The 23430-nt window shown below is 33.9% G+C and overlaps 3 protein-coding genes across 13 annotated transcripts; 2 read left to right on the top strand and 1 right to left on the bottom strand.

The window, feature by feature from the left end:
* Positions 1-980: 980 nt before the first annotated feature.
* Positions 981-14433, bottom strand: LOC141659037 (uncharacterized). 4 transcript variants are annotated; one of them, XM_074465764.1, is made up of 21 exons: positions 14175-14433; positions 13044-13300; positions 12794-12949; positions 12550-12708; positions 12328-12411; positions 11880-11953; positions 11452-11787; positions 11273-11324; positions 11027-11182; positions 10791-10934; positions 10572-10668; positions 10332-10481; positions 10202-10250; positions 10039-10097; positions 9621-9690; positions 4744-4780; positions 4595-4655; positions 3449-4522; positions 2169-2965; positions 2049-2085; positions 981-1939 (listed from the first exon to the last, which is right to left on the bottom strand). In XM_074465764.1, the coding sequence occupies exons 1-21, from the start codon at positions 14356-14358 to the stop codon at positions 1221-1223; spliced, it is 4752 nt and encodes a 1583-aa protein (XP_074321865.1). In that variant the 5' UTR covers positions 14359-14433; the 3' UTR covers positions 981-1220. The 4 variants fall into 4 exon arrangements, with proteins under 4 accessions (XP_074321865.1, XP_074321867.1, XP_074321866.1 ...); XM_074465766.1 differs by having other exon boundaries at positions 981-1933; XM_074465765.1 differs by having other exon boundaries at positions 2175-2965.
* Positions 14434-15085: 652 nt separating this feature from the next.
* LOC141659033 (uncharacterized) lies at positions 15086-17557 on the top strand. 3 transcript variants are annotated; one of them, XM_074465756.1, is made up of 3 exons: positions 15086-15261; positions 15360-15386; positions 15601-17184. In XM_074465756.1, the coding sequence occupies exon 3, from the start codon at positions 15646-15648 to the stop codon at positions 17182-17184; it is 1539 nt and encodes a 512-aa protein (XP_074321857.1). In that variant the 5' UTR covers positions 15086-15261; positions 15360-15386; positions 15601-15645. The 3 variants fall into 3 exon arrangements, with proteins under 3 accessions (XP_074321857.1, XP_074321855.1, XP_074321856.1); XM_074465754.1 differs by adding an exon at positions 17421-17557 and having other exon boundaries at positions 15087-15386; positions 15601-17225; XM_074465755.1 differs by adding an exon at positions 17342-17477 and having other exon boundaries at positions 15087-15386; positions 15601-17225.
* On the top strand, positions 17520-21646 carry LOC141659034 (lysine histidine transporter 1-like). 6 transcript variants are annotated; one of them, XM_074465757.1, is made up of 8 exons: positions 17520-17661; positions 18708-18841; positions 19191-19574; positions 20431-20827; positions 20905-21010; positions 21098-21189; positions 21283-21351; positions 21443-21646. In XM_074465757.1, the coding sequence occupies exons 2-8, from the start codon at positions 18786-18788 to the stop codon at positions 21539-21541; spliced, it is 1203 nt and encodes a 400-aa protein (XP_074321858.1). In that variant the 5' UTR covers positions 17520-17661; positions 18708-18785; the 3' UTR covers positions 21542-21646. The 6 variants fall into 6 exon arrangements, with proteins under 6 accessions (XP_074321858.1, XP_074321859.1, XP_074321863.1 ...); XM_074465758.1 differs by lacking the exon at positions 17520-17661 and adding an exon at positions 18234-18367; XM_074465759.1 differs by lacking the exon at positions 17520-17661 and adding an exon at positions 19090-19152 and having other exon boundaries at positions 18722-18849; positions 19259-19574.
* The last annotated feature ends 1784 nt before the right edge of the window (positions 21647-23430 follow it).

Raw genomic sequence — 23430 nt, 5'->3', positions numbered from 1 at the left:
TAAAATAAAAAATAAAGAGACACATATTACACTTATAGATACATTAATTAAGCATTTGTGGGAAGAATATACTAATTCGGGAAATTAGTGTGTATCAATAATATTCTGTATGTTAATTATTGCAATAAATATGTTTTTCGTGAATAAGTGCACAAATTTAATATTTTTATTTGTATTAATTTTTTTTGATTTAATTAATTTATGAAATGTTATATAAATTGTTAATAATAATTAAATGATAAATTTAAGATAAAATTGCTTAATATGATATTTATATATTATTATATGTAAAAAGTAATTTGGATCAAATATTTGAATCATACCGTTAGAGTTGGTCAGAAATTTGAATTAGTTGGTGATCCAAATTTGGATTTTTTAGATTACAACTGTTGGGGATGACCTTAGTGCCGGACTAGCTCAGGGCCCAGCTACTAAAAGATTAAGAGGCACGGTCTCTCTTGATTAATCCCCGGATAAAATGAACATGGTTTGTTTGGTGATGGAAACTAAAGAATAGCATTAACGCATCACTGTTATCAATGTTCTACAGATTAAAATTTTGTGATATTGTGTTCCTGACAGGCCATGTGACTGCTAACCAAAACACAGGCCCCTACTCGAATTCAGTGGAATACAGAAAAATAAGGTTTACACTCGGTATCTCGTCCAATATTCATTTGTCAACGTCTGCTCCACCTTAATCATGTCTTTTGGGAGTAAAAGAACATCATAGATGTTTATGTATGTACAGGTACCAGCAGTGAGGAGTGATTACTAGGAATCTAGGACCATGGGCTTATTGCCAATTTATATATATATATATATATATATATATATATATATATATATTAAAACAGCAATACCAGGCACAACTGGCCTTGATAATTGAAACTACACAGTTTCTGCAATATACCCTCGTCTAAATAAGAGTTGGCTGCAATACTAAATACAAGGAGTATTGCTTATAAATAAGAGTTGGCTGCAACACAAAATATAAGGAGCTCTACATAAAAAGCATAGGAGACCGGGAGACCATAAATTACTGAAACCTCAGTTCAGGTTCAGGAAATTCAGTTAAAAGATTCAAGAACTTGTGAGAGGCCACCCTAAAAGATTCTCAAAAATCAGCAACACAACTTCACCAAAAACAGACTTGATGTAATAACCTCTACAAGCAAAAGTCACTGGATTCTAAAACAAATTCAACATAGTACTAAAGTTCAATTGTTTGAGCTAGGACATTCTCGTGCAAAGTGTCCGTCCTGTCCACATTTATAGCAGCCATTTCCACCACCGCGGCCACCGGACCTTCCGCCGCCGTGGCCGCCCCCACCACCCTGACTACATTCCCTGGCAAAGTGCCCAGTCTCTCCACACTTGTAGCAAGCATTTCCACCGCTACCACGACCACCAAGCCCCTGACTGCCACTAAATCCCCCTTCACTGTTGTTACTAGCACCACTCCATCCCCCGCTTTGTTTATCACCAGATGTGTTCCAACTACCGGCTTCTTTTCCTGCCGATGTGTTCCAAGTAAACACGCTTCCACTACGATTTTCTTTACTGTTCCACTTGTCTGCAGTACCTCCCCATGAATCTGCTGGATTCTTCACTTCTGTAGAGTTCCAGCTGCTTGCAGGCTTCTCGGTTTCAGAACCACTACCCCAGCCACTAGTCACTTTCTCACTACCCGAGCTTTCTTTATTGTTCCATTTGTCTGCAGCAGTTCCCCATGAATTTGAAGCTTCCAATTTTCCTTTTGAATTACCCCAGCCATCAACAACAGTGCTATCATTAGCAACAGTAGTAGGTTGGTTCCTTCCACTATCAGTATTCCCCCAGCTTCCGACATGTTCACTAGCAAGAGCAGAGTCATCAGCTTTTCCTGCACCCCATGATGATTTTGAAGCCACTTCACTCCCCCAACCAGACCCTACACCTTGATTGTATAGATGACTACTTAATGAACATGAGCACTCAAATAAAAAAAAATTAATTCATATTGTACAGAAGTACTTAAACAAATATTGCATATAGATACACCATACCTTTCTCAATGTTAACAGGATTGGTTTCTGGCTGTGTCTGTAATTAAAAAAACAAAAATATGTTAAATAAATAAGTACCTACGTGCTGCTTTATATAAGTGCAGTAGATTTTTAGCTAACCAGTACATTTTTGGCAGACCATGAACTTGTACTATAACCCCCACCACCTCCAGCGCCACCCTGAATACAATCCCTAGCCCGGTGACCACTCTCACCACACTTGAAACAATTACTTCCACCGCCACCAGCACCACCCTTGCTACATTCCCTAGACATGTGACCAATCTCCCCACATTTATAACAAGAGCTCCCACCCCCCTGACTACATTCTCTTGCCATGTGACCCGTCTCCCCACACTTGTAGCAAGCATTTCCTCCTCTACTTCCACCCTGAGGACACTCCCGAGCCATGTGACCCATCTCACCACACTTGTAACAAGCACTGCCTCCTCTGCTGCCACCCTGAGGACACTCCCTAGCCATGTGTCCACTCTCCCCGCACTTGTAGCAGGCATTACCAGGAGCACCACCACCTCGCCCACCAGAATGACCATCATTACCTGCATTATTCCAACTGCCGATTTCTTTATCCGGTGTTGCTGTAGACCTGTTCCAAGTTGCTTTACTAGACCAACCCCCGGTTTCTTTTTCCGAAGCAGCAGCTGTTCCCCAGCTAGACTCAACATCTTTAGAGGTATCAGAAGTTTTATTCCAAGCACTACTCCACCCGCCACCACCAGTTTCTGTAACAGGAGCGTCATTAGATGTATTCTGAACAGCTTTGCTTGACCATCCCCCAATTTCTTTCTCTGGTGCAGATGCACCCCAGCTTCCCGTTGCATCATCAGCTACATTTGCACCCCAAGAGGAATTCTGATTGGTAGCAAATTTCGTCGACCACGAAGTCTCTTCCACGTCTTGCATAAACAAAATAAAAATCGGAACTTGTGTCAATCTTCCACTATTAATTGTTTTTTACAAGAAAAACAGAACAAAAGCTCTTGGATTCTTTTAAGTGTGATCATTGATGTGATAAATGTCGAATGTCCAAAGGATTAAAATACACAATGTCAACTATTTTGTTTACTGGTCATTCTTCAGAAGCAACAAAACTATTGCACTTGCTCAATACTGTAATATAATAAAATCATAAAATAATGCAATCATGTTTTTTAAGGATGGTTATTTACTTGTTACTTGAAATATCATTCTCATCGACTTATATATTATATATATAAGTAAAATGAACCTCTGAAGCACAAAAAAACCCTCAGCAATTTTACATAGCTAACCTGAGGCAGTTGGATGCACTGTCATCTAGAAGCATTTGCTATGGCAATATGAACACATAAACTACAAAAAACATTCCACAAACACTGAAGTGCATGCAGTTGGCATACCTTTGCTAGAATGATTCCAAGAGCTTCTTCCATTGCTACCAGCACCATTGCCACCACCCTGACTACACTCCCTAGCCATGTGTCCAGTCTCTCCACACTTGTAACAAGCATTTCCACCACCTCCGCCACCTTGGCTACATTCCCTAGCCATGTGTCCAGTTTCTCCACACTTGTAACATGCATTTCCACCTTTATTGCCACCCTGAGTGCACTCCCTAGCCATATGACCAGTCTCCCCACACTTGTAACAGGCATTTCCACCTCTGCTTCCGCCACCGCCTCCCTGAGTACACTCTCTAGCCATGTGCCCAGTTTCCCCGCACTTGTAGCAAGCATTACTACCCCCGCCGCCTCCCTGAGTACACTCACGAGCCATGTGCCCAGTTTCCCCACACTTGTAGCAAGCATTACCGCCACCGCCGCCCTGACTACACTCCCTTGCCATATGCCCGGACTCCCCACACTTGTAACAGGAATTTCCACCACCACCCCTTCCACCGTACCCGCAGCGTCCACCGCCACGTCCACCACTTCTTCCATCGCCACTGCCATCAAATCCACCTCCACTACCATTAGACCAACCCCCGTTTTCTTTATCTGCTACAGTGGAAGATGTATTCCAACAAGATTTGCTTTCACTAGAACCGTCTTTACCTTTACCCCAGGAATCCACTCGAGTGTTCACATTTGCACTACCCCATGTGCTAGTTATATTATCATTACCATTAGACTTGCCCCATCCAGCATCCTGGTTACTTGTAGGATCAATATTCTTTCCCCAAGAAGCTGCAGGGGCATCAGAAGAATCAAAAGTAGATTTATTATTTGCTGCACCCCAAGCATCGGTTGAAGAGCCACCCTGATCATCACCTGATACCTTTGCTCTACCCCAGCTATCAGAAGTATTGCTGCCACCAACAGTATCAGAAGCAGCTTTACTCCAGCCACCATCATTTCCTCCCCAACCACCAACTTGCTCAGTACTAGCAAGAGCTGCTTCATTAGTTGACGGCGCTCCCCATGATGAATTCTGAGTTGCCTCCAATTTAGTTTCCCATGTAGAGCCTCCCTCATCTGTATTGCACAGAGTATGTGTAACAAAAAAATCTGATTAAAGACGCAAACATCGTTGAACAAAATATTTACCTTTTTTTGTATCAATATCCATAGAGTTTAAAGGACCCCAAGCTTCAGTTTCAGGATTAGGCTGTAAAAGTTAAAAGATGACATTCAAAACCAATGTTTGCGTGTACAAATACAATAATAAAACCTATTAGAGCAATTCCTAGACTAACCGCGATGCTTGAAGAAGGGAAAGCACCCCAAGAGTCCCTGCAGAAGTAGAACAGATTCAAAACATGTTGAATAGCTATTAGTCATAATAGAGTCCCAAAAAAACAAACGAACTCATTACTACGAGTAATAACGTTTATCACTAAATTCAAAACATACATTATTAGTGAAAGACCAACAAAATTCCATATAAGTACAATTTTATACATTACTAGCTTACTACTCATGCGGTGCACGAGTCTCTATTAATATTTAATAATTTTATACATATATTACAATAAATAAAACTTAATAAAATCCTAGTAAATATGATAAATCATAATTTAAGTCATGTCATTATATCAACCAACAAATTATCTTTTAGTTTAATATTTTTTAGCTCGTTTCAATAGTATAATTGTTTTGACAGCGTTAGTAGTATTTATTATTCTGTTTTAGCCCGAACACCGTCAATATCTACCAAAACACCATCTCCTATTCGCCTAATATGCCCAATTATATATAACTTTTTTTCAGGGGTTTTATAATTTTTAACAATAATATATAAGATAATTATGTCAAAATAATAAATTAATTAAGTGAGGGCAATGAAGTACGACAACCAAATTTTTAATGTTTCTTCTAATATATAGTATAGATAGATAGTATAAATATATAGCTTAAAACACGTGCGATGCACAAGATTTTTTTAAATATTATATTAAAAAAAATATTAATTTGAATTGAATTCTTAAATTTATTCATATAAAACTTTTAAATGATATGGTTTGAGGATAAATATATTAATACACATATATGTTGATGAAATTTTTAATAATAAGAGGTATTTGGAAAAACAATATTAATTATTGAACGATATAGTTTTATTAATGAAGTTTTTATGTATATTTACAAAAAAATAGAATTATGTTTCAATTAAAAGGTAAGTTGTAGTTCCGATCAATAATATACGAAATATGTTTAGTCTGATATTAATAATTTTGTTTTATCCTGAATCAATAGTTTACATTCTTGGGTTTTAACGTGAGACTCGTCACATCTACGAAGTCCAACTAATTATTTTTAGTTTAATTTAAATTTTTTTAATTCCACATAAATAGGATAATTTGGTTTTAGCGCAAATAACACATCTACCGAGTCCAACTAATTATTTTTAGTTTAATTTTAATTTTTTTAATTCCAGATAAATATAAATAAGATCTATGATATTGTTTTCGTTTGTCAAATTATTTTTTTATTTTAATTTTATTTTAGTTTGGATCAATTATATAATATTTTTTAGCATTGATGTATTGCCTATATTATTTTATTTTAGCCTGATTCAGTAATATCATATTTCTAGCCAGATCAATAGTGTTTATTATTTTATATTAGTCTGAGACACATTACACGATCCAAATCCAACTTATTATAATTAGTTTACTTTAAATTTTATTTTAGCCCAGATCAATAGTATAATTTTGGTTTAGTCCGAAGTTGTTGAATGGTGGCTATGTTGAGTACTTGAGTGAAATATATAGAGAAGATCTCAAGAAGATGGATCCAAACGAAAGAATGTAAGTAATAAAAGTTCGAATATATAGTTCAAATTTATGAAATGAGTTGTCTACTTTGGGCGCCCGTCGACATATTTCTCGGAGAGGCAATATGTGTCTAGGTGCTAGAAGTCTATGACTTTAATTAATTGATAAATCTTAATAAAATGTTAAGGTTAATTCTATTAAATCATCGTGTATTAAAAAAATAGGCACCTTACCAAAATTTTCAACGTTTCCTCTATTACTTTACTATAATATATAATAGAGATAGAATAGTACAGATTGATAGATTGTTTTATAATTTAATTAAATAAAAATTAATTACAATATAATTTAATTAGTAGAATAAGTTGCCTGTAGTATTAATCAATTAAAATAATAATACTATAGACCTCAATATGAATTAGAATTTGAATTGGTATAAGAAGTTGACTTTAATATCAGTTAGAATAATATTAAATTTGTTATGAATTAAAATTCAATTGATAGACGAAACTTACTTCAATACCAATTGAAATTAGAATTGGTATTGACCAACCAAACATAAAAAGTCATTGAAAGGTAGTTGTGTTGTACTTGAGTTTGAGTTGTGGAGAAGAGGGTCAAATCCGTGGAGAAGATGGATTCCAAATGATTGAACGATAAGTAATTATAAAAGTTTGAACATATTGTTGAAATTTATGTAATTATGTTAAGAGAAAGAGTTGCATCCATATATCTCGGAGAGGCAATCCGTGTCCACATGCTATAAGTGTATTATTATAATTGTAAGGTAGTTATCAAAGAACCAACCTACAAACAACTATAATACTACAAACAATTATACTCATTTTTGCTTATTATAGTTTAGCATAGATAAGTATAGATAACATAACAATCCATAGTGATTAAAATCACTATTTAAAAATAAATAGATAGAAGGCAGCAATTATTTAACCAATAAATAAAGTATTGTAACTAAAACAACCAAATAATTTGGCTGTTTCTAGTTTCATAATTCTACATATATACAACTAGCTTAAAACCCATGCATCGCATGAATTGTTTTTCATATTATATAATTTGACCAATAAATAAAGTATTGTAACTAAAACAACCAAATAATTTGGCTGTTTCTAGTTTCATAATTCTACCTATATACAAGTAACTAGCTTAAAACCCGTGCAACGCATGAATTGTTTTTCATATTATATAATTTTTTGAATTTAATTTGAATTGAAAATTTTAAGCTATGAAATTTATTTATTTTAACTTTTAATAATATGATATGATAATAATTATAAACATACACATATAAGTTAGTGATATTTCAGTTTTAAAAAGATAAGATAACGTAATGATTGAAATGTATAGTTTTATTGATATTTATACGTGTGTTTAAAATGATAATTATGTTTTAATTAAAAGGTAATTTTTAGCTCAGATCAATAGTTTACGAATTATCTTTAGTATACGAATTATCACCAAATCCAACTACCTATATTCAAATTTATGGCAGTTTAATTTGTTTAAAACTAGATCAATAATAAAATTTTATGTATCGATGGTACACATTATTTTATTTTAGTTGCTCTAATTATTTTCTTATTTTAATACCGAAACACTGTACACACAAATCAACTATCAAACTTTAATATTTCGGCCACTCTTCTGAGCCTACATTATACCTATTAACGAATTAGGTAGACTTGAATTTTATTTTTACCCGGATCAATAATATAATAATTATCTTTAGTATGATTTTAATTTTGGTTTTGGAGTAGATCAATAATATACATTTTTACATTTACTTTTTTTTTTTAATTTTATGTTAGCTTTAGATGAATATCATTATCTTTTAAACCGAATAAATAATATATATGATTTTGTTCTATCATAATTGCATTTTTTAGTCGGATCGGTATTTATTATTTTACTTTAGCATGATGCATCACTGTATTTTTAGCTTCACGCCCATTATATCACCCATTATATCACCCATTATATCACCCATTATATCACCCATTATATCACCCATTATATCACCCAAACGAATTTTCTTTCAAATTTTTATTTTGTTATAGCCCAATCAAATAAAATAATATTTTTAGAGGGATCAATAGTCTTTTGTTTTAGTCTTTATTATTTTTTTTAGCCTGAGCCTGCAAATCCAACTAACTATATGTACTTTATTTTTATTTTTTATTTAAGTTTGGATCAATAAAATAATCTTGTTTAGCCCGACGGGTTGAATATTATATATTATTTTGTTTAAACCAAAATCATTAGACATATTTGTGAATATTCATCTTTATATGAGAGTGTTTCATTCTAAATATTACTATAATTGCGGTGACGAAACCGACTACAACCAAACTTTCTTTATTTCGTGTTTAATATAATAATATATATGAATTTAATTTTAGTTTTGGAGTAGAACAATAATATACAATTTTTAGCCCCAGTGCCCGTTATATCTAACACGTGCCCATTATATGTTATATCTAACAGATTCACAAATTCAGCTAATAACATTTAGTTTTTTTTAGCTCTAGATGAATATTATTATGTTTTAAACCGAATAAATGATATATATTATTTTTTTCTATCATCATTGCATTTTTTAGTCAGATCAGTTGTATCTATTATTTTGTTTTATCATGATCAGTTGTATTTATTATTTTGTTTTAGCAAACCGAATAAATGATATATATTGTTTTTTTCTATCATAATTGCATTTTTTAGTCAGATCAGTTGTATCTATTATTTTGTTTTAGCATGATGCATCAATGTATTTTTAGCTTCAGGCCCATTATATCAACCAAAAGAATTTCTTTTCAAATTTTTATTTTATTATGGCCCGATCAAATAATATAATATTTTTAGGGGGATCAATAGTCTTTATTATTTTGTTTTATGCCGACCCTGCAAATCCAACTAACTATATGTACTTTATTTTTATTTTTTATTTAAGTTTGTATCAATAAAATAATCTTGTTTAGCCCGACGAGATGAATATTATATATTATTTTGTTTAAACCAAAATCATTAGACATATTATAATTCTATTATGAATATATTTATCTATTTATGAGAGTGTTCCATTTTAAATATTATTCTAATTGCTTGTGACCAAACTGACTATCAACCAAACTTTCATTATTTCGTCTTTAATATAATAGTATAGATTTGTAGAAAAGGAATAGATGTGATACCAGGTTTTCATGTTAATATTTTACATCCAGCCTTACCATTACAAAACTACATCCACAAAATGCTTAAATGTGAACAGGTAATTATGGCGACTAAAATTTGCAGAACAGTTTATAAGAATATCAACCAGGGGAGTCCAGAAGTCTAACCTCTCGGTAGTCTGGCCTCCAGTGCCCCAAGCCTGAGCTTCTGTAGATGTCCCTGCTCCATCCATCCAACCTTTAAAATAAATACATACCAAACAACACAAGTCAGCACAGATAGGTAAAACCAGAAGCTACATTAAAGGAGTTCATAAAATTATGAAATAAAAATAAAAAATTGCCATATTTAATTTTGCAACTGCAACATTTAAGCGACAATTTTTAATGCCCGGCCAACATGAAGACTGACATGGTTATTTACAGAGATTAAACTGAATAATTTTTCTTAAATGTATTTAATCTGATGCTTCTAAAATATATTTTACTTGCAATCACAGCTTCCAATTGCAGTAAGGATAGACTAACAGAGAGACATTACCGCACTGTCTCTCTGTCTGTCGAAGTTACAATTAACAACTTATACCTCCAGAGCCATCTTCGTGAGTTCCAAGCAAATCAAAAGGCTTAGACTCCAAACCATCACTATAGAAAGAAGTAAACAGCACATCAGAAACTATAGAAATTATAAAAGACAACACAAAATAGCTCATGAATGTTAGTAGCTGTAATTTAGTATATAATATTACCCAGTCGGAACACTCTTTCCACGAACTGCAACAAGGTGCTCAGCTTTAACTGGCAAATGTAACACATTACAACTTTGTACAAAACATATATCCATAACTAAAAAAACAGGCATCGGATGTGTCACTAAACCTGTTAGTATCTTGTGCTGAGAATCAAGCTTCACCGTAACATCTGACCGCCGTAGCGCCAAAACACGACAGAGATATCCCTTCAGAGGACCTATCCGGATTCTTAATGACTGACCAACAGAGAATAATTCATCTTTGTCCCCCTGGTTTACTGCATTAGTATAACTATCTTATTAGGAAAGATGCGCCATAAGTTTAGAGTTAGAATTTGAGGTTTGACTGGTTAAGGGTCAGAACATACAGGAAGAATCCCTTTCTTGCCATGGCTTTTTAGGGGAGAGAGGTGACTTTGGGGATGATGGAAAATCATCAAAGCCAGCAGATGCCTGTTCACTACCCTGTACATAGGCGAATGAAAATGTTTTAGCAAAGGCTTCCAATTTCTTAAAATATTTCTCTTGTTTATATAAATTTTGTGCGTTGAAAGTGGGGATAAATTAAATAATCATATGATACAAACCTTCTCTTTGCCTGCATCACCAAGAAGTTTAAATTTCTCACAGTTTTGAGATTTACAACAGAAATAGCCACTATTTTCCTGTTCAGCTTCATTATATATAAAGACAGTTCCCCTGTAAATTTGCTTAACTACGCCTTCCCTGCCCTGAAAATGTGGCAGACCAGCGTTAGATAACATTTAATTCGGCAACATAGATCATACTACAATAAAGAAGGGAGGGGAGAACGATGTCAAACCTCTAGTTGACCTTCCAAAATTCGGACGGAGTCATTAACTGATATAATCTTCTTGTGACGATCCCATGTGGTAAATTTATTGTCAAAAGATGCCTTCTTCAGTTCCCGACGTTTAACATTCACTATTACTTGCCCTTCTGAACCCTCCTTCAGAACCTGGGAAGATTAAAAATAAACATACAGCTAGGTTATACTACAAGGATAGTGATTTAAGATATTAACCCCAGAAAATATAAGATTGTATACCTTAAAACTGTCATCCTTCTCCATGCCTACAATAACACCGAAACCTGTCCGGCTATGATGACAAAAAATAACAACATTTTCAGTACTGATGAACCATGCAATGCACCGGAAATGCATAGGAAGAAGCAAAAGGAAGAATAAGACAAACTACAAAATCGGCATCAATAGGTACTAATTACCTGAAAAACACCATATCGTGTACTTCAAAATCATTTTCCAAGTTGGAGGACGATGAACCCTCTCCTTTTCCACCACCTTTGTCATTCTTTTTGGTGATATTCTTCTTTTGTTCACCATAAAGCTCAGAGAGCCACTCCACATCATTAGATTCCTCATTCCTAGAAGACTCAAATTTTAGAAGCTCATCCTCGGACGGCAATACACCATACAGGCTCAAAGAATCAATACGGACTTTTTTGTATAAATAGCCATCTTTTAGCAACATCCCATCCAGAACCTCATAGAATGTATTGCTATCTCGGTCACGCCTAGACTGCATTAGAGGCCGAAACTCCCTACAAAAATTGTTTAAATTGTTTTGCGCACCATAAGTATACATGTACTGGAGCCAATATATATATATGATAGATTGGGCGGTTCATATTACTCAAGTTCACTAGAGCTTATCAATCTTGGAGCTGGAGCTGGGCCAGCAGTTTTCTTGGAGGCGACCCCTCCACCCTGTAATGTGTATATTAAAGGACGGCATCTTAGAATGATAAAATTACTTGCACATATTAAAGTAAATTAAAATTCAACAGAGGAAATCAGATAATAAATTCCACAGCCAAACTTATCTAGACAGAAGAAAACATTATTTCACAAAGACTGGTAACTATGAATTAAAGTGTGATGTATAGAAAGCATAAACATGCAGATTTTCATTACAGTATACCCTTGTCAATGATAACTTACATGCAAATACTCAATAGTACAAATCATGCATACATATTTATAAAAGTCTTTTCTAACAATACAAACATTTTATGAAATATAAAGTATGCATTTTATTTAAAACACTATTAATGCAGTTTCTAGATAGTTAGAGCTATTACAAATTTTGCCGCCAAAGCTTGTAGATCTATCCTTGGGATCAGCTTCACTGTAGCTTTTTTCTTCAATTCATTCACAGCCACGACCTACAGATTAAATACGATATTGTACTGATGAAAGGTGCAAAACTACAGTACATTCATGTGTATAACATCTACATATAAAGGAAATGAAATGAGAATATATCAGCAAGTAACTATTATGACATGACAGGCACAAAGTACCTGCGCAAGGTCCCCCTTGTATGTCCCACTCTTCACACGAGCAAATGTGCCCACAACAATGGTGCAGGACTTGCTTCTGACAGAAAGCAAATTAGAAATTTCACTTGGTTTGACAGCTGCAACTCGACTTGGGTAGATGCTACAAAGTCCATTACAGGCCTATACAAGAAAAAAACCACATTAGTTTGTATTACTTCTGTAAGGAAACTTAAAGCGATGGCAAGTCAGTAACAAAAACTCATACCTCATATATATCATTTTTCTTGTAAGCTTCAATAAATATAGCACCCTTAACATGCTCAGCTGCAAATGCAGAAACTACCTGCGGTTTCTTTCCCATTGACAAAAGATCAACATGCTTCTGCATAATGCAGAAGGTGGAATGCCTCTCTCGCCCAACCTGCGGCAAAGGAAATAATTAAAGAAAATACACAACAGGTATTTGTAAGGCTCCAAATTGTTTAAAACATAAATTCGAGTTCCAATGAACACACCATGCATTTAACTTTCCACATTATAGGATCCCCGGTAGTAACTGTACTCCGTTCAGTAGGTCTTTGGGAGTTAACTCTATCTTCTGCATATGTAACATAACTGGAACCTGGTTTGTAACGCTCTTGGACCATTTTTTCCAACATCTTTTCATGTTCTTCCTCAGTCATCTCTTCTTCCTTGGGTACGCGAAATGAAACACTTTTTTGTGATTCAGCATTGACATTAGCATCTCCATCAAAGATATCTTCCAGAAAATCTGTTTTCAGTAAACATATATAAAAATGCTCAAATTAAAAAATAATAATAACATAAACCAAAAGCAAATGTACGGCTGTAGTATCCCAGTAAGCAAATGGACATATTAGAGTATTGCTTGAAAAAATCTTATTCCATAACTGATTACCAATCAAAATGTAGAAAAAACATCCTGTCTGTACTAAGTTTTAGAAAGGTACACAGGTAGAAGGAAAATCTCTACACATATATTGGTAAAGAGAATTAGAAAAACTTCAAGCAATATCAAGATGAACAAAAAAATGAAAAATCAAATAATTTCGAGAACACGATTTACCCTGGTGAAGATAACAACAATGAGATTACATATGTCATATTACGAAATCAATTAAACCAAAACTAGCATATTTCAACATAAGGCAAAACCTCCAACCAAACGCAAAATAAACACACAAACTTATTTACAAAAACATAAAATTTATAAATAAAAAAAATCACGCAAAAGATACGAAAGAACATCCCCAGATACATTCCCTTTAAAAGCAACCACAGTAACCTTGCTAATCATCAAATAAAAAAAATCATAAACAAACCGAACCACAAGAAACCCCAACACAACCTACACATTTCCGAAACTAAAAAAAGCTCAAAACTCCGATTCCAGCACAAATTTCACACTACCTTTCTCCGAAACCCTAACTTCAAAACACACCTAAATTCAAACCACACAAACACGTGATTTCAAATCTCATATAAACAGATCCATTCAAACTCAACATCCACAAAACCCTAATTTACCAAAATAAGAATTCACAAAAAACAACATGCAAATGACAAAATGAACACTACAAATAAACACATAAACATATATAAATAGATGGAAACACAGTATTTACCACCATCGTCGTCACCGAAGAGGCTATCCATGCTATCGTCATCGCTATAGTCAGCTTCGCGAGCAGAGTCATCGAAGAACTGAAGCACGCCGGAGGGTTTCTTATTCCGGCGACCGGTTTTGTCGTCGTCGGCGATCTTTCGCTTGCCTTTGTGGTCGGCGATTGCTTTGCCTTTGGATGACATTTTAGTGTTTGTTCAGAGAGAGAGTGAGGAGCATGTGAAGAGTGTTTGGTTGTGTGTGTGACTGTGTGCGTTTATATTAGCATCATCACTCTAGGACCTTCTCTATAAGGAATTATTTGCATTTAGGTCCCTTCACTTTCTTCTCATTATTGCTTTTCCCCCTCTCTCTCTTTTTTATTTTTTTCGACAAAAAGAAAAGTCTCTTTCGTATAGTTAAAATAAGGATGAAAGCCAAAAGTACCATTTTTTATGACCAAAATACCAAATTTGAGAAATGCGGTCAAAAATATCGACAGAATACCCTTTCTCAGATTGGGTATTTGAAATACGTTTTCTTAGATTGGGTATATGCCCGATTACTCATTCTCAGATTGGGTAATATGCCCGATTACCCATTCTCAGACTGAGTATTTCAACCAATTTTTTTTTTAAAGTTGAAATACGTTTTCTGAGATTGGATATATGAAATACGTTTTCTGAGATTGGGTATATGAAATACGTTTTCTTAAATTGGGTATATACCCGAATACCCATTCTCATATTGGGTATTTCAACTATTTTTTTTGTTTTTTTTTGAAAAATATTTTTTTACGAAAATAAAAATAAATTTTTTTTTGAGATACCCAGTCTGAGAATGGGTATTTGATTGGTAAAAATGGTCAGGATATTGAAAATAGGTATTCTTGTCATTTAGTTCCAAAAAAATGTTATTTTTATCATTATTTCAATAAAATTCAGAATAATGAAATAAATAAATAGATTTAAAGAACATAAAATCATATCATAGCTATGATTGTAGTATAAAAGCTAGGTTTGACGAGTGTTGTAAAATCGGGAATCGGACCTGGTTGAACTACCAATTTAGCATTAACCTTAAATTGTGGATTATTTGGAGTGAAAATGGTATGTATTTACAGACCGTGATCATCATTATGACTAATATTTAAGTTTAAATGTTTAATCATTCAATGTGTATACATAAACTCTGGTGATCTCTGCAGGCAGTTAAGCGTGAGCAAAATTCAAAGGTAAAGCATTGTTTACATTTCAGTAAAAAATAGTGAAGTATTTTCTTGCATATAAGATGTTCGATAAATTGTCTCAGCTAGTTGTGAACATCAATCCTATTTTGTGCACTTAGTTCTTTATGTAGCTTAAAAGTTGTTAACTTAGTCACGTCAGCTCATTTATAAACAAACAAATGTATCTGTCATGTTGATAATTTGATATATATGATTGCAGGACTGAACTTTCCGAAATCATACACTTACTTGGAAACCTTACATTATGTTCTATAAAAACATCTCGAAAGCAAACGTTAACTTTCTTGCCTCTACCAAATCGTCTCGTTGGAATCTTATCTTTTATAGGCTGTCGTTGTTAGGATATTCTTGCTTGGCAGAGTCTAGGATTGTTGGTAAAGAAAAACGATGTGAAGATTTAAACGGTGAGTGTGATGTTGACATTCTTATAGCCAAGGTTAGAGCTGGAAACAGTGTGGGCGAAAGATTGCAGTCTCTTTTGCATGACCGAGCATGTAGTGCTATAGTGGTCTCTGATAATCTTGTTGCTCAGCTGCTTTATCGATTTAAGGATGATTGGAAGTCTGCGTTGGCGGTGTTTAGATGGGCAGAATCAAATCCAAAATATAAGCCATTAGCGCAAATTTATGATATGATGGTTGATATACTAGGAAAAATGAAGCAAATGGAAGAGATGAAAGCCTTGGTCGAGGAAATGCGTGTAACTCAGATGGTCAGTCTCAGTACCATAGCTAAGGTCATGAGAAGATTTTCTGGTGCAGGTCAGTGGAAAGAAGCTGTACGGACTTTTGATGAGTTAGAAAGTTTTGGTTTGGAGAAGGATACTGAGTCGATGAATCTGCTTCTCGATACACTTTGCAAAGCAAACAAGGTTGAGCAGGCTCGTGATATCTTCTTGAAGCTTAAATCACATATCATCCCTAATGCTCACACCTTTAACATCTTCATTCATGGTTGGTGCAAAGTTAAGAGGGTCGATGAAGCTCACTGGACAGTTCAGGAGATGAAGGGGCATGGTTGTCGCCCTTGTGCCATTAGCTATTCAACAATAATTCAGTCGTACTGCCATCAGCACATCTTCCACAAGGTCAATGAGATTCTTGATGAAATGCAAGATCAAAGTTGCCCACCAAATGTTGTTACCTACACCACTATAATGTGTTCACTTACAAATGCTGAGAAATTTGATGAAGCCTTCAAAATAGTTGATAGAATGAAATCTGCTGGATGCCAAGCTGATACACTTTTTTACAATGCCTATATTCATACACTAGGAAGGGCTGGCCGGGTGAGAGAGGCCATTCACATTTTCAGAGCTGAAATGCCTAACATTGGTATTACCCCGAACACGTCTACATACAACTCCGTGATTGCAATGCTGTGTCATCATGCTCAAGAACAAGATGCTTTGAATGTCCTGAAGGATTTGGAGAGTTCCCTTTGTACTAAGCCTGATGTTCAAACATATTATCCTTTGCTTAAGCTCTGCTTCAAGATTGGAAAGACTGAAAACTTAAAAATGTTATTAGATGACATGATTAATACACATCATCTAAGCCTTGATCTATCAACTTACACACTTTTGATACATGGACTTTGTCGAACAAGAAAATGTGAATGGGCATACCTCCTCTTTGAAGAGATGATAGGAAATGAAATTACACCAAGATATGTGACATGCCGTTTGCTGTTAGATGAGATAAAACAAAAGAATATGTATGATGCTGCTGAAAAGGTGGAAGAGTACATGAGGAATATGAAATCTAAATCAATAGCAAGGTGATCTTATACATGACTGTCATTTGTAGCGACACAATTAACTTGGTATGTAACAATTCTGGGCAAGCATTGGCTATAAGTAGTATCTGTTGTATATTACTATAGTCTTCATGCTCAAATATTCAATTTTTTTAAATATTTTATTTGCTTTGGTTGAATAGCTAGATTACTCATGGCCGCATAGTCCATAAGACCTATGACTACTTTGTTTGGTGGTTTCATATCTGTTGTGTACCACAGCTTCCGTACCAGGCTCAATCGTATTTTCTAATGGTTGGCCTGCTGTCAAATGTCATTTTTGCATTTGGTCCTGGAAGTCCTCAAGTCACGTGATCCCAGTAATAATTTCCTTGAGTAGACAGCAGTATCCATTTCGAAGTGAATCTAGATGTCCTCCATTTTTTCCCAGAGGCTCCTACAGTAATGGCAGCTGAACAATAAACATTCTCCAAGGTGAAGTGAATAGAGCAGCATAAAGTTGGTAAGTTGAAGATTATAGTAGCAAAGTTTACACTGATATCTTAGTTACTAGCAACTTGTGAAGCACTCTGTGGATTTTGACACACACACACAAATTTGAGCACCCCCTTTATGAACATTAATGTTAGTGTCTACTTATCTGATTCCCGTTGTCCACAAAAAATTGAATTTAAAAAGTGAAAACTGAAAGTTATATGTCTGCAATGCCTTGGAGCTTGACTCAACTGGAATTGTTTTGTCAAGTCAGCTTGTTTGTGTCAAAAAGAATTGAACCTACATATATTGATATATACCTTTCAGCTACAGTATTATTTGCACAACTTTTATGCACCTAATTTTCCTGTTAGAAACATTTTCTGCTGTGTATTTGGTTTCGTTTATAACATTTTTTTGGTGTAACTAACACAACTGAAATCTAGAGAAAACAGTCCTACAACAGAAAATTCAAGTGTATGGCGCATGTGGGTTAAAAATATGATTTTGGCTTTGTGTTTTAGGCAATTGCTATGTTCATTATAAACTAGTCTTCACCACAAGGCCTTGGTATAGGACCAGCAACAAGAAACATACTAGGAATATTGTTCTGAAGCTTAAAAAATATAAATTTATCCATTTAGCCGAAAAGTATTGAGACAGCTGGCAGCCCCCATCAAGCCAAACTAAGCAACCCCAATGTCTCCACAAATGGAAGAAACAAGGCCATTTAGGTAAGTTTGGTAGCTTTTTAATTGCTAGCTCTTAACGCTATATCATTCAAAAAGTTAAGTATTACATGAAAAACCAAACCAATTGTCTTGTTGCCTTTTATATGTGGGTGTTGTATTGACAAAGGATGGCTGCATTTGATTATTACGGGAGGTTTCATCATTCATAGAACGAAAAAACAATCAGCTTAGCAGTACTTTTAGTTTAGTGCAGTCCTTGTTTCAGTTATCCATCTTTGAATATTTTGATTTACCTATAGATGTGTTTATATATTAATCTTGGAAAGAAAGTTTGAAAAAGAAAAAATGGTCAATGACAATATTAAGAATGATGAAATAACAGCGGAAGAGAAGGCTATTGATGACTGGCTTCCAATAACCGCAGAAAGGAGTGCAACGTGGTACCATTCAGCTTTTCACAATGTCACCGCAATGGTCGGAGCTGCTGTTCTTAGCCTCCCCTATGCTTTGTCTGAAGTAGGATGGTGACTTCTTAATCATTTATCCTCCATATACCCTAATTTTAATAAATAGTTCAGAGTTCACAATCTTTCTTAACTATATTTACATTGGTGGTATAATTAATGTGTTTTTTAATTCTTATTTTTTTGCTAAGCGATTAATGTCTTTCTGTATACTATTTACTGATATTTCTTTCTGAATCATCATTTTATTGCATTTGAATTTTGTTGTCACTTCTTTATATTTCGTTTTCAATATTATAGTAAACCAGGATCATTTTAGCATAGAGATGTGGATAGGTTTCCCTTCTACTGGAGTGATAGCAGGTATTTTATATACCATATTTCTGGCATGTTTGTTTTAGGGGACCTGGTATCGCCATACTTGTTCTGTCATGGATAATAACGTTGTACACTCTATGGCAAATGGTAGAGATGCACGAAATCATTCCGGGAAAACGATTAGATAGATACCATGAGCTAGGCCAGGTGGCTTTTGGCGAAAAGCTTGGTCTTTGGATTGTTGTTCCCCAACAGCTTACTGTGGAAGTTAGTACATGTATTGTTTATATGGTCACCGGAGGCAAATCATTGAAGAAGTTCCAAGAATCCGCTGTTCCAAATTCAAAACCTATCAGAACTACATACTTTATTCTAATATTTGGCTCGTGCCACTTTATTCTTAGTTTGCTTCCCAACCTGAATTCCATCTCTGGGGTTTCCTTGGCTGCTGCTTTCATGTCCTTGAGGTAATCATATGCTCTTGATAAGATATATGCTCAGTTCAACAATTGTAAAACGGTTACTGTATGTCGCTAACCTCAGAAGTAGTTGTATGCACAACTATCTATCACTTTGTGAGAAGAGAATCGTTGGTTTAACTAATGGCTTACTCGGGAAATCGAAGCCAGAAATTACTAAGTAGTATTAAATCTTACTTGTATTAAATGGTTGGGTCAGGAAGTTTTGATAAAGTTTAATATCAAAAGAAGAGTATAAATATTGTAATATTAATAAGATTTAATGTAAATAATGAGTTGCAGTTTTGAATGTATTCTGTTATAAATGTAAAAACTAAAATATAGGAGCTTTAGCGGTGATGAAACTCATATTTGTAAGTGCATGGTATTAGATTGAAGTATGTTATGTAATATTAGACTGTCTGTAAGAGTACTATATAATTGTCTGTAAGAGTACTATATAATATTTAGAGTGTAACATAAATTTGATCTAATATTAAGAACAATTGAGTCAATCGAAGAAAATTAGGATAAAAAATATTTGGGTTAAACAACATTGGATAACCAACTACAACTGATTTTATAACTGTACAGGGATAAATTATTGCATGTTATGTTATATAATATTAGAATGTAAGTAGGGTTGCTATATATTATTTAGAATATAATATAGATATCTAACCCTAATATAATATTATACTAATACTACACATAATTGGGTTAACCAAAAGTCCAAAACTAAGTGACGGACTACAAAATTTCAAGTTCATTATGATACTATTATAATAATATAGTATATATTTACCAAAACTCTTAGGTTTCTTCTAATAGTAAACTGATTTGTTTTGATTTTTTTCCTATGTAGTTACTCAATGATTGCTTGGATAGCTTCTCTTAAGAAGGGCATTTATCAGGAAAATGTGGACTATAGCTACAGGGACAAAACTACTAGTGGGAGTGTCTTGAACTTCTTTAGTGCAATGGGTGATGTAGCGTTTGCCTTTGCTGGTCATAATGTAGTACTCGAAATCCAAGCTACAATTCCTTCAACTCCTGAACAACCTTCAAAAAAACCAATGTGGAAAGGCGTTAAAGTCGCATATTTCATTGTTGCTCTTAGCTACTTCCCTGTTGCCCTTGTTGGATACTTCATTTTCGGCAATAGTGTAGATGGCAATATCTTAATTACACTAGAAAAACCAAATTGGCTTATCGCGCTTGCCAATTTGTTAGTTGTTTTTCATGTAATTGGAGGCTATCAGGTACTGTCTCTGAATCTTCTTCTAGCTACTTTAGTATAATTTGTTGCTCAATTTAGTTACTGTATAACTGCTTGCAGATATATGCAATGTCTGTATTTGACATGATAGAGACCTATCTGGTGAAGCAAAAGAAATTTAGACCTTCTACACCTCTTCGCATAGCTGTCAGATTTACATATGTTGGTAAGCATATTGTGGTCGTACAGATTTCTTAAACGTGTCTATCTAAATTTGAAGTTTCAAAGTATATCGTTCTGTTCTGTTTTGCAGTGATCACAATGTTTATTGGTATGGCAATTCCTTTCTTTGGTGGACTGCTTGGATTCTTTGGTGGACTTGCATTGTCCCCTACATCATATTTTGTATGTAATTATTAATCTGTGTCTATGCTTGTGTTTACTGTTAAAAAAATCTTAACACAATGCTAAATGATAGTATTACTTTTGCTACTGTAGCTCCCATGCATCATCTGGCTTGTCCTCGTTAAACCTCGGAGGTTTAGCATATCTTGGTTGATGAATTGGGTATGCAACATATCTGATTTTGTATACAGTATTTAATCACAATACTTTTGTGGTGTCTTTAACTAACCATTTCAAATTCTTCTTTATTCAGACTTTCGTAGTACTGGGAGTTGTGTTGATGATGTTAGCAGCTACTGGTGGTCTCTATACATTGATTGCTTCGTACAAAACCTACAAGTTCTTCAGCTAGATGTTACATACTCCCTTTTTGGAAAATATCATCAACTCCTAAAAGGGTTTAAGGTCAAAACTAGGAGATGAGGATGAAGAAAGAAAAATAAAGATATTTATATTACATTTTGTTTCCTTCAATTATTATACATTTATAAATTATAGCTGCTTACATTGTTTGAAAAAAAATGACGGAATACTGCAATTTTAAAATCATTGTTTTAAATCAAAATTTCAATATACAGTATAATCATGCAATATGAACATGTCTATAATTTTTTTTTAAATAAATGTGTCCTGATATCATACAATTTAAACTAGCTTTATTACCCGTGTAAGGCACGGGCTAGCTTTATTTGTAAAAAATATTATTATTTTTTTGTGTATTTTTACGGTATTTGCGTGTTATTTCATATGTGTGGTTCATGTTAGAAGCACTAATGTAACGACGAACATACTTAAATTTTAAATTTATAGAGTGACCATCGAAAATAATGGTTTTCTATCAAATGCCGTTGATTTTTTCAATTGAAGATACAAAAAATACTATAATACTTAGGTGTCATATTTATCAAAATATGGGGGCAAAAAAATTTTTTTTTTTTGTACAGGGTCAACCTTCAAATTACTCGGCTCATAAGGTTCACGAGTCTTATCGAGCTGATACTATGTTTTTAATATAAATATATTTGTATATAAATATTTAATATTTTATTTATATGTTATATATTTAATAGAATCGATTTACAGCATAACCTATCATATTCCGACTTTTTGTCAATATTTGGTGAAACTGATTCAAGCTTTCGAGCCGAACTTGAGGCTATCGGACTATTTACAGCCCGAGTTTCAAGCTTGATTTAAGATTCGGTTGAAACCGAGCTCGTGCTCGAGCCCGAAATTTTTTATCGAGTTCGAGTCTGAAAGTTTTCGACTCAGCTCAGTTTTATTATACCCTTAGTTATTGTACACAAGTATAAAGTTAGTATTTCGAAATGAGTTAAATACCCAGGTCTCGATAATTAATAAATTATTATTAGATGGTAATATATTATCAATAAGTTAATATGGTAATATAACATCAACAAGTTATTTATTTAATGTTTATAAATTTTTATAAATAAAATAAATAATTATAATCACGTGGTTGTACGTGAGTATAAATTAAGTTAGTATATTGTAGCGAGCTAATTATCCAAGTCTTAGAATAATTTTATTCTATTTCAATATTAAATTACATCGGTTTAGCCTTCCAATATAAAGAAACAAATATATAACTCGGTACTTGATGTTATCAAAATATAATAAAATGGGCCTCTAGTTCAATTGATTGAAGTCACATGTTCGGACATAAGTGTCACGGGTTCAATTCTACAAGCCAATATTTTTTCATATATATTCAAATTCGGGCGCAAAATAGTAATTTTGAATTATATATTTTCCCTAAAAAATTGAGCCTATCAAACTTTTTACGACCCGAGTTTTGAGTTTGAAGTTTAAGGTTCGGTGAGCCTATCGAACTTTTTGCGACCAGAGTTTCGAGTGTGAAGTTTAAGGTTCGATTGAACTCGAGTTCGTGCTCGAACCCGAACATTTTTAATCGAGTTTGAGCCTGACAGTTATCAACTCGACTCAGATTAATTATACCCTTAGTTGTTACACGAGTATAAAGTTAGTATCTCGAAGTGAGTTAATTACCTGAGTCTCGATAATTAATAAATTATTATTATATGGTAAGATATTATCAACAAGTTAATATGATAATATATTATCAACAAAAAGTTATTTATTTAATTTATAAATTAAAAATATAATTATATCCCGTTGCTGCACATGAGTATAAAGTTATTATTTTGTAACCAGCTAATTACCCAAGTCTTAGAATAATTTTATTAGATATAAATATTG

The sequence above is a fragment of the Apium graveolens genome, chromosome 5 (assembly GCF_009905375.1).
Source record: "Apium graveolens cultivar Ventura chromosome 5, ASM990537v1, whole genome shotgun sequence".
Taxonomy (NCBI): Eukaryota; Viridiplantae; Streptophyta; class Magnoliopsida; order Apiales; family Apiaceae; genus Apium; species Apium graveolens.
Note: the sequence above shows the minus strand (reverse complement) of the source record. Positions and strands in the feature narration are given on the sequence as shown.